Source organism: Psammomys obesus, unplaced genomic scaffold (genome assembly GCF_907164565.1).
Source record: "Psammomys obesus unplaced genomic scaffold, mPsaObe1.curated_primary_1811, whole genome shotgun sequence".
NCBI classification, from domain to species: domain Eukaryota; kingdom Metazoa; phylum Chordata; class Mammalia; order Rodentia; family Muridae; genus Psammomys; species Psammomys obesus.
The window spans coordinates 32,923,444-32,937,051 of record NW_026596079.1 but is presented as its reverse complement, the minus strand read 5'-3'; the positions used below and the strand labels follow the sequence as shown (position 1 = coordinate 32,937,051).

At 37.1% G+C, this 13,608-nt stretch overlaps 1 protein-coding gene across 1 annotated transcript in view; it reads left to right on the top strand.

Moving 5' to 3' along the window:
- Positions 1–11,088, top strand: part of Pkhd1l1 (PKHD1 like 1) — a 160,762-nt gene extending 149,674 nt beyond the window's left edge. The window contains exons 72-78 of the mRNA XM_055626481.1: positions 273–408; positions 3,253–3,594; positions 5,730–5,881; positions 6,594–6,740; positions 7,005–7,158; positions 8,129–8,385; positions 11,029–11,088. Coding sequence (XP_055482456.1) covers positions 273–408; positions 3,253–3,594; positions 5,730–5,881; positions 6,594–6,740; positions 7,005–7,158; positions 8,129–8,385; positions 11,029–11,052 — 1,212 coding nt within the window. The 3' untranslated portion in view covers positions 11,053–11,088. The remainder of the gene's footprint in view (positions 1–272; positions 409–3,252; positions 3,595–5,729; positions 5,882–6,593; positions 6,741–7,004; positions 7,159–8,128; positions 8,386–11,028) is intronic.
- The last annotated feature ends 2,520 nt before the right edge of the window (positions 11,089–13,608 follow it).

The window sequence follows — 13,608 nt, the reverse complement described above, 5'->3', positions numbered from 1 at the left end:
TCATTATCTTTGCAAAGGACCCTTACTTCAGCTTAGGGTGTGACTTTTCTAATAATTTCTTTCTTTCATTACACTCTTCTACTGAGACTCAGCTTTTAAGGGCTAATTTATCATATCTGCATGAATGGTTAAATGCAAGCGTATCTTTAATCTTCGTACAATATTTGCCAGATGTTCACAAAAACTTGCTTTCGGTATCTTATAGAGGGTGTACATAGGTGGAACACATCTTATTGCTCTAATACAAACATATGAACGTTTGTATTTAACAGGGTGTTCTAGTAGGAGTTTTTTTTTCCACACGTCAGCGTTTGGATGTCTACGTGAACAATTCCTTGGTCTGTCCCAAAAATACAGCATGGAATGCCCAAAAGAAACACTGTGAATTTGATAGGCATCTGAACACAGGTATTTCTTCAGGAGAGAACAAATGGTGTGTGTGTGTGTGTGTGTGTGTGTGTGTGTGTGTGTGTGTGTATCCAGTTACTTGTAAACATTCTTTGCAATGTTTCATGATTGCATTATTTCCTTTAGTACTGCTGAATAAAGAAGAAAGTACATTTTTAGTCCCATTCAGCAGAAACTAGGCTGTGACTGTTCATAAAGTGCTTTGAAGACCAGTGGCTGGTGGAACTCATTACCTCCCTGTGCATGAAGATAAGAGCTTTTGTAATGGATATGCTTATTACTTCCTGACAAAGTTTTCCTTCTTTGTGTATGGAGCTTACCTATTCTTACGTTCAAAGAGATTTTGCTCAAAATTTTTATTTCCCCACAGCTTTACTTCTGTTCTATAGAGGGCAAAACATGAATTAACTTTAGATATCAGAAGTGTTGTCAAGAAAGCTAATATGATATCAATATTATTAAATAGGATACGATAAATTTGATTTAAATGTAATAAATGACAAAGGCTACACTTATCTAAATAGTGATATTTGTAGACCAAGATTTATCCCTGTTCACTTAGGGCCTTTTATTAAGTGGAATTCTAATATTATTGACAGCTGACACTGTGTTCCACAAGCACAGTTGGCTCTCTTACCTGTGTGCTCCATGATCTTGGCCACCATTGCAGAAACGTTAACAGCAAATTAAAAGCAATACCTTTGCCGTTGTAAAACAAGCCTTGTTTTTAGTACTAATAGAATAGCCAAACTTTCCAGAGACATCCTCAGTTGTCTGCCACTGGGCTCTAAATGTTTTGTTCGCTAATCATTGTAACAAAGTAACAAACAGCTGAGTAAAGTGAGGTAGGGAAAGTGATGTTACTTGCTAAAGCTTCTGCTTTAGTCTCCTTAGACTATTGTAACAAAACCCCACATACTTAAAAGCACAAGTTATTTTCTTTTTACTTAAACAGCACAATCATTCATTCATTCATTTGTTTGTTTGTTTTAGACAGGGTTTCTCTGTGTAGCCTTGGCTGTCCTGGAACTTGTTCTGGAGACCAGGCTTGCCTTGATTTTAGAGATCTGCCTGTCTCTGCCTCCCAAGTGCTGGAATTAAAAGTGTGAGGCACCAAACTGGCATTTTTATTTTTCTCACAATTCTGATGAGAGGTTGTTGGTGGTGGTGTTTTTTTTTTTTTTTTGTTTTTTTTTGGTTTTTTTTGTTTTCTGAACTGCAAAGGCTTCTTTCTTGATGTGTTCTCAGTCTGTGTGAAAGCTAACTCTCAGGCTTCTTTTCTTTAAAGGTTCTAATTCCATAATTAAGTCTTCACTCACAACCTTATATAAGCGTATTTTTCCTCCAAAGAGCTCCGCCATCAAGCAGGGAATTAAGGCTTCAACACAGGAGTCTGAAGAGCAGGCAATTCAGTTCATAGCAGTCTCAAAGCCAGAACAGACAAACAAGGACTTGAAAATGTTGCCTAACTCTTAAACACATGCCCTTGATGTTAACTGCATTTCCCTTTATAAGCTAACCTCCTAAACACAAACATAACATCTATTTACAGCTCAGTTTTCACGCATATATAACTCTTTTAAAACAATGTATGTGGTATGAAGCACTATCATTCAAAGTTAGAAAACTAGGAGCTATTTCAATTGTCAGAATTTAATATAGAGACAAAGGTCTGGAAAACAATACCATAGAAGCCTTTTCAGAGATCAACAAGACTGTACAACTGTTTTGTCAGTTTGTTTTTCAAAACATTGTTTTTTTTCTTCCCCCACCCCATGGTGAAGCTCAAACCCAAGGGCCTCATATACAATCACTTCTCCAGCTAAAAATTAAAATTAAAAAATAGCATTGTTTTAGCATGAATTCTTTACCGCTTTAGCACATCGAACGCAGAATGTCCTTGTATCACAAGCCTTTCTATACTTAGAGCCTACCTGAATTGTTCTATTACCTTAATCTCTATGCCTTTCATTCTTGTAATAACATGAAAATTTTAGCTAAGATGAATTGTATAGACACTGTTAACAGGAATATGGATTCATATTCACTTTGTAACACAAGGCACATTCTTTACTTTACAGACTGAAGTACACTCAGGAGCTGCATGAATTATTCTACTCCTATAATACATGTCAGCCTTTGGGGCTTAAAATGTGGAGCTTTGTTACTTAATTCTATTGGTACTGTTCACACACGTGTGTACAAGCACACACACACACACACACACACACACACACACACAAAGAGATACACAGTAAATGTATAATTACCCCTGTTTCACAAAATCCAATTTCCTAGTAGAATTTGTTTTATCAATCATAGATTTTTTACAGGCTAGCATGTAATCCCATTTCATTGGCTTAGGACTCCTCTGAGATGTTTTAATAGATCCTTCATTTTTATTACATACCTTCTGTCCTCAGTAAAAATAGAAACATTAAATTATAAATGCTCTTTTAAGAATTGCCACTTAGCACTGCATAAATTAGTAGACCATTAAATTTATGCTTTTAAATCACCAAATTCCTTCACCCATGGCTATAAGACTCAAAATATATAAGTAGTATTCTGCAAGTACAAGATAAGTTCCTGAGCTTTCGATTAGTCTGGTTGTGTGTATAGCTAATTATTTTGGAAATAAATTTTATATTTAATGACTATTAATAGCATTATTTAAAATACTGTAACTTTGCAACTTAGTTCTATAAGTATCTTGTTTTTAATATGTATGCTTTGTTATAACAATGATGATGCTGAACTTATTTGGAGTTCAAACAAATATTAAATATTGTCTGCTAATAGAAATATACTCAAAAGTGCTATTTTGGCCCTTTTCTTTCACAGAGAAATTCTTTCCTAAGTTGGATTCCACTATCCCTGGTGAAAATTACTTTGATAGAACCTTCCAGATGCTGTATCTTTTGCTTAAAGGATCTACACCTGTGGAGGTCCACAGTGCCTCAGTCATATTTGTGTCTTTCCACCTGCCTGCTGTGACACAAGATGAGTTTTTCAGTTCACACAGTCTGGTTAGAAATCTTGCCTTGTTCCTAAAAATACCAAGTGACAAAATTCGAGTCAGCAAAACAATAGGAGCAAGTCTTCGGAAGAAGAGATCCACAGGATTCATAGTGGAATTTGAGATTGGGGCTGCTCCCTCTCCATTCTTAAGCAATTCTACCACAGGTATGCATACCACACATGGAGATAAATGGATGTCACTGTGAAGTCTAAAGCCATAAATAAACCTACCATGATCTGGCTTGTTCTCAGGAACTCCTACTACTCATATGTCTTGAACCCTAAGGGCCTACAAACCATTTTACTTCTATACTCCTATAATAATAGCTTGCTGAGAAATTATGAAGGATTTGCACATTAATAAATTAAACAAAAGGATCTGAATTAATAGGAAGTGACTTTATAAATGAGTGATAAAGTATGAAAATAGGTTAAAATAACCAATTAGAAGAGGAAGCTTAGAAGAACAGAAAGCCTAGGCTTGGGTTGCAGCAATGGCTTCAATGATACTATCTGCCAGAAGTCACAGCTGACTTTCTGCAGCTCTGTAGTTCCCTGGAGTTACATGATCAATGCTCTGGTCTCAGTATGACTTTAATCTACGAGTTGCAGTAGGTCCATAGTATATAGGAGAATTGTTCACTCTCTTGTAGCGTGATCAGATAAACCCTGACAAATATAAGGTACAGTTCTGAGATCACAGAATATAGGAACATAAAGAAAAGCAAGCTAACGGTGTGTTTTCAAAGCACAGACTAGGGTACAGTCTCAAGTCTCAAGGAAAGCCCTACAACTTGTCCTGGAATGGATGAATCACACAAAACATGGAGAAGCAAAAAGAAATACATACACATAGTCATACAGCTTTCACATACCATCAGGCTACCCAGGATGTACACATAGTCATATAGCATTCACACAGGGTCAGGCACCCTATAAAGAAGTAGCATAAGTGCTGAGGAAACCTCTGAATGGAGAAAATCCTCTGGTCAGGAATAAGAAGCTTTCACGTTAAATCCTTCAGTATTGACCTGGCAGTCAGCAGAGATGGAAGAAGCATTAGCAGCACCACAGAGGTTGGCCCTGCCACTGTGCTGAGAACCAGGGAGCATAAAACAACAATGGACATGGAATGTTGCACCTTAGTGCTTCTAGCATAGACCAAAGAAACACTCATACTTAAGAGATCTTCTTGGAGAAGATATCTGGAAAGAGTTAGGAGATATGGAGGAATCTGTAAGACTCAGCCTTTTTCCCAGAGTTTAAGTCACACAAGCAAGCTTTCAAACTGACCTGAAAATTCCGAGTGTTGTTTTGAATGTGTCAAGTAAGCTCATTGGCTAATGCCACTGACCACACCAAGCTTTCTAGTTCATCCTTAATGGCAGAAATTCAGTGGTTTGAGTCCTGAAGGCATGACTTGGGATACGAAGGGTGATGGATCTTTTAAGCTAGAGGATCTTAAGAACATACTGGCTGTAGTGGTTTTCTAAAAATCACTCTGACTGCAGTATGCAGAATAAAGTAGAAACTGGCAGGCCAGATTAAGATCTATTTTTTAAGAACAACTAACTTTAGCTAAGATTTTGACAGTAAGGACAAAGAGGGTTGAAAATTAGTGTATGATTAAATATGATCTGGTAGAGAAGTGGAGAAGAAATCAAGGAAAAGTATCAGACTTTGTCAAAAGGAATATGAAGGTGTCAGTTCATAAAGTAGGAATCCTTGTGGGGGTGGTAGGTTTAAGAGGAAATACCAGGTCTGCTATGAAAGAAGGAGAATGGAAAGCATACTCATCCTGAAGAACCACCTTCCAAATTACCAGATATCCAAAGAAGGTAACAGGTTGTTAGGAGCTTGATAACTTTAGCAAGTTATTAATGCATGTACTAATAATAGGGTGGATGCTTTTTATATTTAAACTCTAAAAATATTCTGTTCTGAAAAAGTAATGTGTTGGTGACAGAAAGGACTGATAATACTTTACTTTTAACAAAGAATGAAATTGGGAAGTTTAAACCAAGAGGCACATTCTCTCTGTGCTTTCAGTCATATTTGTGTGTGTGTGTTTTTCTCTAACTGTTCTTTTTTCTTTCTTAAATCCTATTTTACAACATTCTGTTGATTTCTTCATTTACTCCTGTTAATTAATATGACTGTTGTATTCTTTTTGAGCACTAAAGTCTTAGTAGTCTATAATGTGATGAAGAATACAAATAAAACTGAAGCCAAAAAGTTTCTCATATTTTCACAATTCTGTATTCTTGTAGTCAAAATGTCCTAATCCTTTTTCTCCATAGGTCAAATGCAATTGTCTGAGCTCCAGAAAATTACTGGCTCTCTTGGGCAAGCTGTCATCTTAGGAAAAATTAGTACTACCCTTGGGTTCAATATTTCTTCCATGTCTATTACCAGTCCCATCCCCCCCACAACTGATTCTGGCTGGATCAAGGTAAGAACATACAACCAGAATAAAAACATTTAATCTTTTAAAAATGGTGTTGCTTTTAAAATAGAATTAAGATCCTCTTTATAGTTCAAAACAGAAATTTAGATAGCACATCCTTCTAATTCAATTTTATGGGTTAACTAAAATGGTAATAATATAGTTTAAGAAATAAAAGATTGAGAGTTGGGATATGGCTCAATGAGTTAGTGTGCTTACAGTGCAGGCATGTTTCTTGGGCTTTTATTGCTATGATAAAACACTATGACCAAAACCAACTTGGATACTGACAGGTTTAAAAACAATTAATTTCAGGGTAGTGAGAGACCAAGTCCTAAGCAAGTAAGGCAGAAAGTGATGAAGAAGGACATCTGCCTACTTTACATCCTCCATCCTCCATCCTACATCCTCTCTGGCCTTCATAGGTGCATGTCACTACAAGAACACACACACACACACACACACACGAGAGACTGAGCATGACCTTATGTTCTAACACTTAACTTTTCACATCTACTTTGCTTTGAATATTTTTAATAATGTTTTTAATAATAATTTTAATAATAGCTTTGATCTAAAGGAAATTTTATAATAATGTCAATTTCACATGTTGAATTTTCAGTTTTAAATAAACTGAAGACTATACTCAGCCTGGCTGAGTTTGCTGTGAAATGTAATTTGTCCTGGAAAAACCACTTCCTTCCTCTGATCATGTCAGGTGACTGCCCAGCCAGTTGAAAGATCTGCGTTTCCTGTTCACTACCTGGCCTTCGTGTCTTCACTCATAGTGATTGCTCAACCAATGGTAGCACAGCCAGGACAGCCCTTTGTTCAACAGCCCTCAGTGAAGGCAGTAGATCCTGAGGTGAGTTGTAGCTCACATCCTTCTTGAGTGAAGGCCTTTGGCTCTCTGGCAGCTTGAACCAGCCTGTGGATAGCCTCTTCTATTTACTGTTTCCCACTCTTGTGAAATGAATGCACTTTTCTGTTCATGTTCAAAATCTCGTTCTGTGAGGTTCAGAGTTTATGTAGATTTTAAACTTTTAATAGACATTAAAAATAGTTTATCTGTTTTAAAGAGACAGGACAGGACATTTGTTATAATTCTCCACTGTTCTTTCTTCTTGAGGGTAACTGTGTATCAGTTGGAATTACATCACTTACTTTGAAGGCTATCCTAAAGGATTCCAGTAACAACCAGGTCAGTGGCCTTAGTGGAAATACAACAATTCCATTTAGGACCTGTTGGGCCAACTATACAGACCTCACTCCTCATAGAATAGGTAAGTGGACCAAATTAGATCGTCATATATCTCTGCAGTAAAGAGATGTCTATTTTCTTTGTGTGGAGAAAATATTCTACAATATTTTGGTCAATAAATTATAGAAATCAGAATGTGATATCCTGTCTTTTCTGAATATAGTTGGTCTCACTTATAAAATACATTTAATATACAAAAATAAAATAGTGATTAGAGAAATTTAAACATAATTTGAGACTATATAAAAAGTATAACATGGTTTGTATTCTCGTCTTGTCTGTTATTGCTCCTTTTCTTTCTCACTAAATATGTAACATTTCATAAGAAAGATTGATAGGGAAGAGCAGAAAAAAAAAGAAAGATTAATATATGCACTTTTATTTAAGAAGAAGTATGTGTGTGGTAACTTAATAATCTCAGCAAGAGTTCAGAGCTGAGCTAGGAACTTGGCTGTAGGCTTTCTGCAAGTTAATGAAAAGAAGAAAATATGTGCATATGAGGATTTGTGGTGCTTTGAGTTCCACAAACCAGATGCTGTAGAGAATAAGTTTATTTCCTGTTGCTACAATAAATTCACCACTTCCAAAGACAACTTAGGGAAGAAAAAGGTTTTCAGCTTACATGTCTAGAGAATAGCCTGTCACTTAAGGAAGTCCAGACAGAAACTCAAAGCAAAACCCTGGCACGGAAACCATGGAAGATGATCACTTTTTAGCTTACTTTCTGGCTTGTTTGGGTAGTTTTTGCTCATACCCAATCTACCTGCCTAGGGACAGTACCGCTACCCAAGCCTGTGGTTAGATTGAGACTGAACTCCTGAAAACTTTTTCATTCCTTTCTGTACTCTATGTCACCTGACTCCATTTACAAACAAACAAACAAACAAAAATGTCATTAGAAATTAGTCACAATTTTGAAGCCAATAAAAACTAGATGGAAACTGACTGAAAACAAGCAGAGAAGTCAGCTACTGCCATGTTTTCCTTCCTAGGAAAAAACTATAAAATTGAATTTATCCTGGAAAATACTGCTCGGGTGGAATCTAGAACCTTCAGCCTGTCCGCACAGACTGTCACTGGTGGCGGTGGAAGTAGCAGCAGCAGTGGCAGCAGCAGCAGTGGCCACAGCACAGCGTCCTCCGTGGGTACCCCTGTCCAGACGCTGGCTGTAGTCACAGGCTGTCTCGTAGGAAGCCTATTGCTCTTGGAAGTATTTACGGCGGCAGTTTTCATTTTGCACACAGCCATGGTAAGTGCAGTTCACTTTGTATGTAACCTTTTGTCTCCAGGTTCACAGGGGCCAGCGAGTGTTTCCTAAGCAAAAGCTGTTTGTACAGCCGTTGTGTCTGGCACCCCTGGAGGTGTAAAGAGAAGTACAAGTTCACTGGCAGAAAAAATAACTCCATGCAAATGATACTGCCCTTATGTGTTGGAATACAAGAATGTGGGGGTGGAGAAGTACAGTAATCTCAGAACTCCTCAGATGTTAGAAAGGGCAAAGGAAGCTTGGAATGGTTTATGCAACTAACCAGTTAACTAAGAAACCCAGAAGTGATGTGGTTTCTGCCACAGCAGAGTCAAGGACTCCGTTGATGCTACTAGACCCCTTTGGCACTGCTCTGCTTAATGATAGCTTAGCTTCCGTGCTGGCTCTTCTTTCCAATCTTCGTGGAAAAGGCCAGCACACACCTCTGTGTTATATAATGCAGCAGCCAACACAAAGCACAGACACCGTTCTCAACAGATCCAGAAGCCCAACCCCACAGCCAAGCCATTGGTCTGGATTGGGACGCACGCTTAGCAGTGAACCAGGAACTGTGGCCACAGGGCTCTAACTGACTTGGCTTGAGTAACGTCAGGTATGTCCTGCTGTAAATAATGCTAGGAGCAGATGTGACAGGTAGACAGTGAATTTGAAGAGATTAAAAGAGAGGGAGGTCTTTTTGAGATAAAATGATTCTAAATGATGTTAAATGTCACTCACGAGCAGGATGTAAAGCCTGGGAGTGTTGCTTAAAATATCTACAGTTTGTAAAGAGAAGGAAAAATAGGAACAAAGAAAGATGTGGGAGTAGGATAAGACATATCTTTAAATGCAGTCAGCTCTGAGTCCTCATTCACTTCTTCCCCATACCTACCTCCTCTCAGTAAATGATAGCATGCTTTCCTGACCCCTCCAGTTCATATGGAGATTTCATTCTTTTCTTTGAACTCTACATCCATCATGAGCTCTTCTCCATCTTCATCAGACCATAATGTCTCATATCTGTCTGCATTTAAAGTCTCCTCACTGCACATGTCTTCCTTCATCCACTGTGTTAGCCTCCTAAACCTTTCTTCATGAACTCAATTCACTTTTACCCTCTAAATCATTATTAGATTTCACTTTTTTTTTTGGTTGTTTTGTTTTGTATTTTTATATTTGTTATTTGTATTTTGTTTTTGATTTTGAGACAGGGTTTGTCTGTGTAGACTTGGCTGTCCTAGAACTCTCTTTGTAGACCAGACTGGCCTCCAACTGAGAGATTGCCCTCCCTCTGCCTCCCAAGTAATGGGATTAAAGATATGGGGCTAGATTTCACTTTACAAAACAAAAGAACATGCGGTGATAATAGTAACTGCCAAGTGTCACTGTGCACAAAATATAATTAAGACCAGAGACTAAAAAACAGGTTTATGGACATCTTCCTGTTATACTAAATTCCAGGGCTGGCAACTATATAGCTCAATGATATGCTTATTAGCACGTGTAAAGCCTTGAGTTCAATCTCAGCACTGAAAATAATATGTAAATAAATTCATTCTTTCACTTCTACATACTTCTACCATCTAGACTATGTTCATATACTTCTCAAGTCTACCTTCCTCTTTCAACATTTTTTTCTAGGTTTGTCTACCTCCCTCTTTCAACATTTTTTCTAGGTTTGTCTTAGTTTCTCTAGTTAACTTTCCTTTCTTCCTTTCCATTCTGTGAAATATTTTCCCCTGTTCCTCTATCTCTTCATTCATATAATTACCATAGGCCTTTATGTACTTGCACTGAAATTATTTTCAAAATACATTTTTCATTAAACTTTGAGCACCTAGACGAGTGTATACTTTATGTAGTATGGGTACTAAAAATGCACTGGAATTGATTTTAACTCTTCAAAGAAGAAGCCCTTACCTCTGATTAGAATGGAATGTTAGTTAAGTAGGGGCTTAAAGGTTTGGCAGATACTGATCAGTTTATGGTTGATTTAAAAGATAAACACTTCTGATTTGGGGAAGATTGATGAAATGGAAGCGTCACATAAGGAACATTAATAAGACAGAAGAGCAATCTGAAGTGGGGCAGTAATTTAGACTACTGAAATATTCAAATAAAGGCCCCAAGACTGGATTTTAAACTAGATATAAAGGAAGCCAGGATGAAAGGTCACTGTGATGCTGTTCTAGAAATAGTAACAGCAAAACAAGGCTAACATCAACAGCTGGAGCATGGAGGCTTATCTTACTCAATGGCTTACCTCCTAGTGGCAGAGACTAATTAGGTCCACCGTATAAGTAAACAACCAACACACAAGTTGCACAAGTCAGCTTTATGTCTGATGTGTTTCTCAGAATGTTAACAAAAAAACATATTTTTCTTTCAAAATTGTTTAATAGTACAGCAAATACTACTTATAAAGCCATTACCTAAGTGTACTTTGTGATTGATAATTAAATGGCTTGATTTTCAATTATCTTCCAAAATTTGATATTTTGCCAATTAGGAAATTTTTATTTCAAATCATTAATAAATTATATAGTTGCCAAGTTAAAATTAATGACACATACATTAACATATGCCATACATTATTATCCCTCTTTTAAAAAAAATGTATTATTGTCTTTTTTTTTTTTTTTTCAGGAAGCATCTAAAGTGCCGTACTGAAGAACAGGCTGAAAAAAACAAAACTATTAGAACTGCTTATTCATCAGCTATTTTGCTGTACAACCAGAAAAAGCTTACGGCACTCAAGGAAATATACTAAAGTATTTTTTATACTATTTGACATGTAATCATTACCTTTAATCAAAAATATTCAGGTTTCTTCAGAATATAAGTTTCTGTTGATTGCTTACGCTTGTATGTTTTTATTTCATTAAAAATTACAGTAGTCTCAGATTTGGCAGCAGATGTTCCACCTCCAGGAACCATCGAAACAGAGAATCCTTTAAGGATTGGAAAACACCAGGCATGGTGGCTCATGCCTTTAATCCTAGTGTTGAGGAGGCAGAAGCAGAAGCATCACAGAAAATCCAAGGCCAGCTGGGCTACACAGTGAGACTGTCTCAAAAACAAAACAGTCAAACTAAATAAATTAACCTCTTCTGGCATTCTGTATCATTTAGAAAGCTCCAGTTCTCAACAGGCTAGGTCAATGAACTTTCTAGGAATCTTTGTGTCAAAACTGTTCTAGACCTTCATCAGGCTGAATATTTACCTTTGAGATCTGTGGGTATTCTAGGAATCCTAGAAGAAAGAAGAGTTTTCTTGGTGCCCCTAAATGAGCTATTGGAACATGTCCAAATTTAGTTTCAGCTTAGCCCTTATTCTCATTCAAAACTATCTCTATTGGGTGTGTGTTCCAACTCTAGAGATAACAGAACAATGACAATAAAAAAAAATCTTATTTTCCAAGGTGATAAATTAGAGGATGCAGAAAGCCACAGATTAAAGCTACCCAAAACTCTCATACTACTAGAATGTAACTTTTACTCAGAAAATTTTAAAAGGAATCATTAATTTGATAGAATGCCCAATAGTAGCATGACAGCCATATTTGTAGCAGGTGCAGATGGAGCTGTAAAGTTCTTATTTGGGACAGATGATAGAATTCTACAAAGCCCAAGCATTTGTCTCTGTGTATCATTTCCTGCATACCATCTCCTCTGTACAATCTCCCAGTATATTCAACTCTCTTCACTATTAGGCATCCTTGGAAGTTTAAGAGAAGTGAAATATTCAACTCTCATCACTATTAGGCATCCTTAGAAGTGAAAGAGAAGAGAGACAAGGCTGAGGGCGAAAGGCAGTCTTCTGTCAATCTGTGTAAAGAGTTCTTCCATGTTCTATTAGGCACAGGGATGCACCTTTAACCAGATATAAAAACATAAATGTTGGCTAAAAGTACAAAGGAAGATCACCATGCAAATATGTAACATATTTCAAAGTAGCCTAAAAGCACATTGATTAAAGGAAGATTTTTTTGTTTTGTTTTTGTTTTTTTGTTGGTTTTTTTTTTTGTTTTGTTTTGTTTTTTTGCGGGGGGAGCAGGTCTTTGGAGATGGTTATGCTTAGAAGCCACATTTCAAAACAAAAGGAATAAGGAGATCAACTTCTAATTCCAAGCCAGAGAAAAGGACTTTCATTTGGCTCATGGAAAACTTAGTATGTGTCCTTGAAGTTCAAGGTATGCAAGGAGATGTGGCCCAAATTTTCATCAGAGAGCAGGTGACTGTAGCAGACTTTGGCAATGAAGAGCAGGACTTATTACAGCATCTGAGTTTAGGCATGAGATATGAATCTCTCTATTTCACACACACACACACACACACACACACACACACACACACACACACAGAGGGAGAGCGAGACAGACAGAGAGAGGAGGAGGATAGTGGGAAGAAATATTGTAAAGGGGAGCTGCCTAAAAGGGAAGGTGACAGGAATAGGGAGCAAGGGCTGGACAACAGATGACTGGAAGCAATAGAAAAAGCTCAAAGCTCAAGGCAACAGCTGGAATAGAAACAGTTATAACTTTATGAGACCTGCAAGTAAGAAGTTCCTGAAAAGAAGGTTTAGAGAAGATCCATGAAAGGCCTGTGACAAACACTTGTCCTGTCAAATTACTTCTGATATTTGGTCTGACATTATTGGTTAACTGAGCACTTTCATAGCCACTCAGTTGCTTCCCTGAAAGCCTGAGAAGCATCTGGTCCTAAGATGAGGTTAAGGAAGTAAAGAGCACCTCTATTCCATGCTGAGACTTAAAGTCAGGCTTTCTTTGCCTTGGACTTGTTAAAGCTATTGGCTTAACTCTTCTAGGCTTTTGTGGGTGTTTGTTTTCTAAGAACTTTCTAGAATTATACTATAATCCCATAGTATAATATAACAAAAAAAATCACAATTTAATAACTTTTTTATATTTTTCCACTTTTTAGGAATCCATAGGCAGTACAGCTTCATATGTCTTCATTCATATAGAAGTCCTTTTTTCTTTTGAATTCCTTGCTTTTAAATATTTTTCTGACATTTTGTTCTTAGAAATTGATTCTTTGCTTCCTAAAATACTTTTAAGTATTGGAATGGACTATTCTATTTAGTTGCTAGAAAGAAAAAATCACTCTGTGTGACAGTGTGTGCTTGTGCTGAGGTTGTAGGAGGACACGTGTGTGTGTGTGTGTGTGTGTGTGTGTGTGTGTGTGTGTGTGTTACATGTTTTCA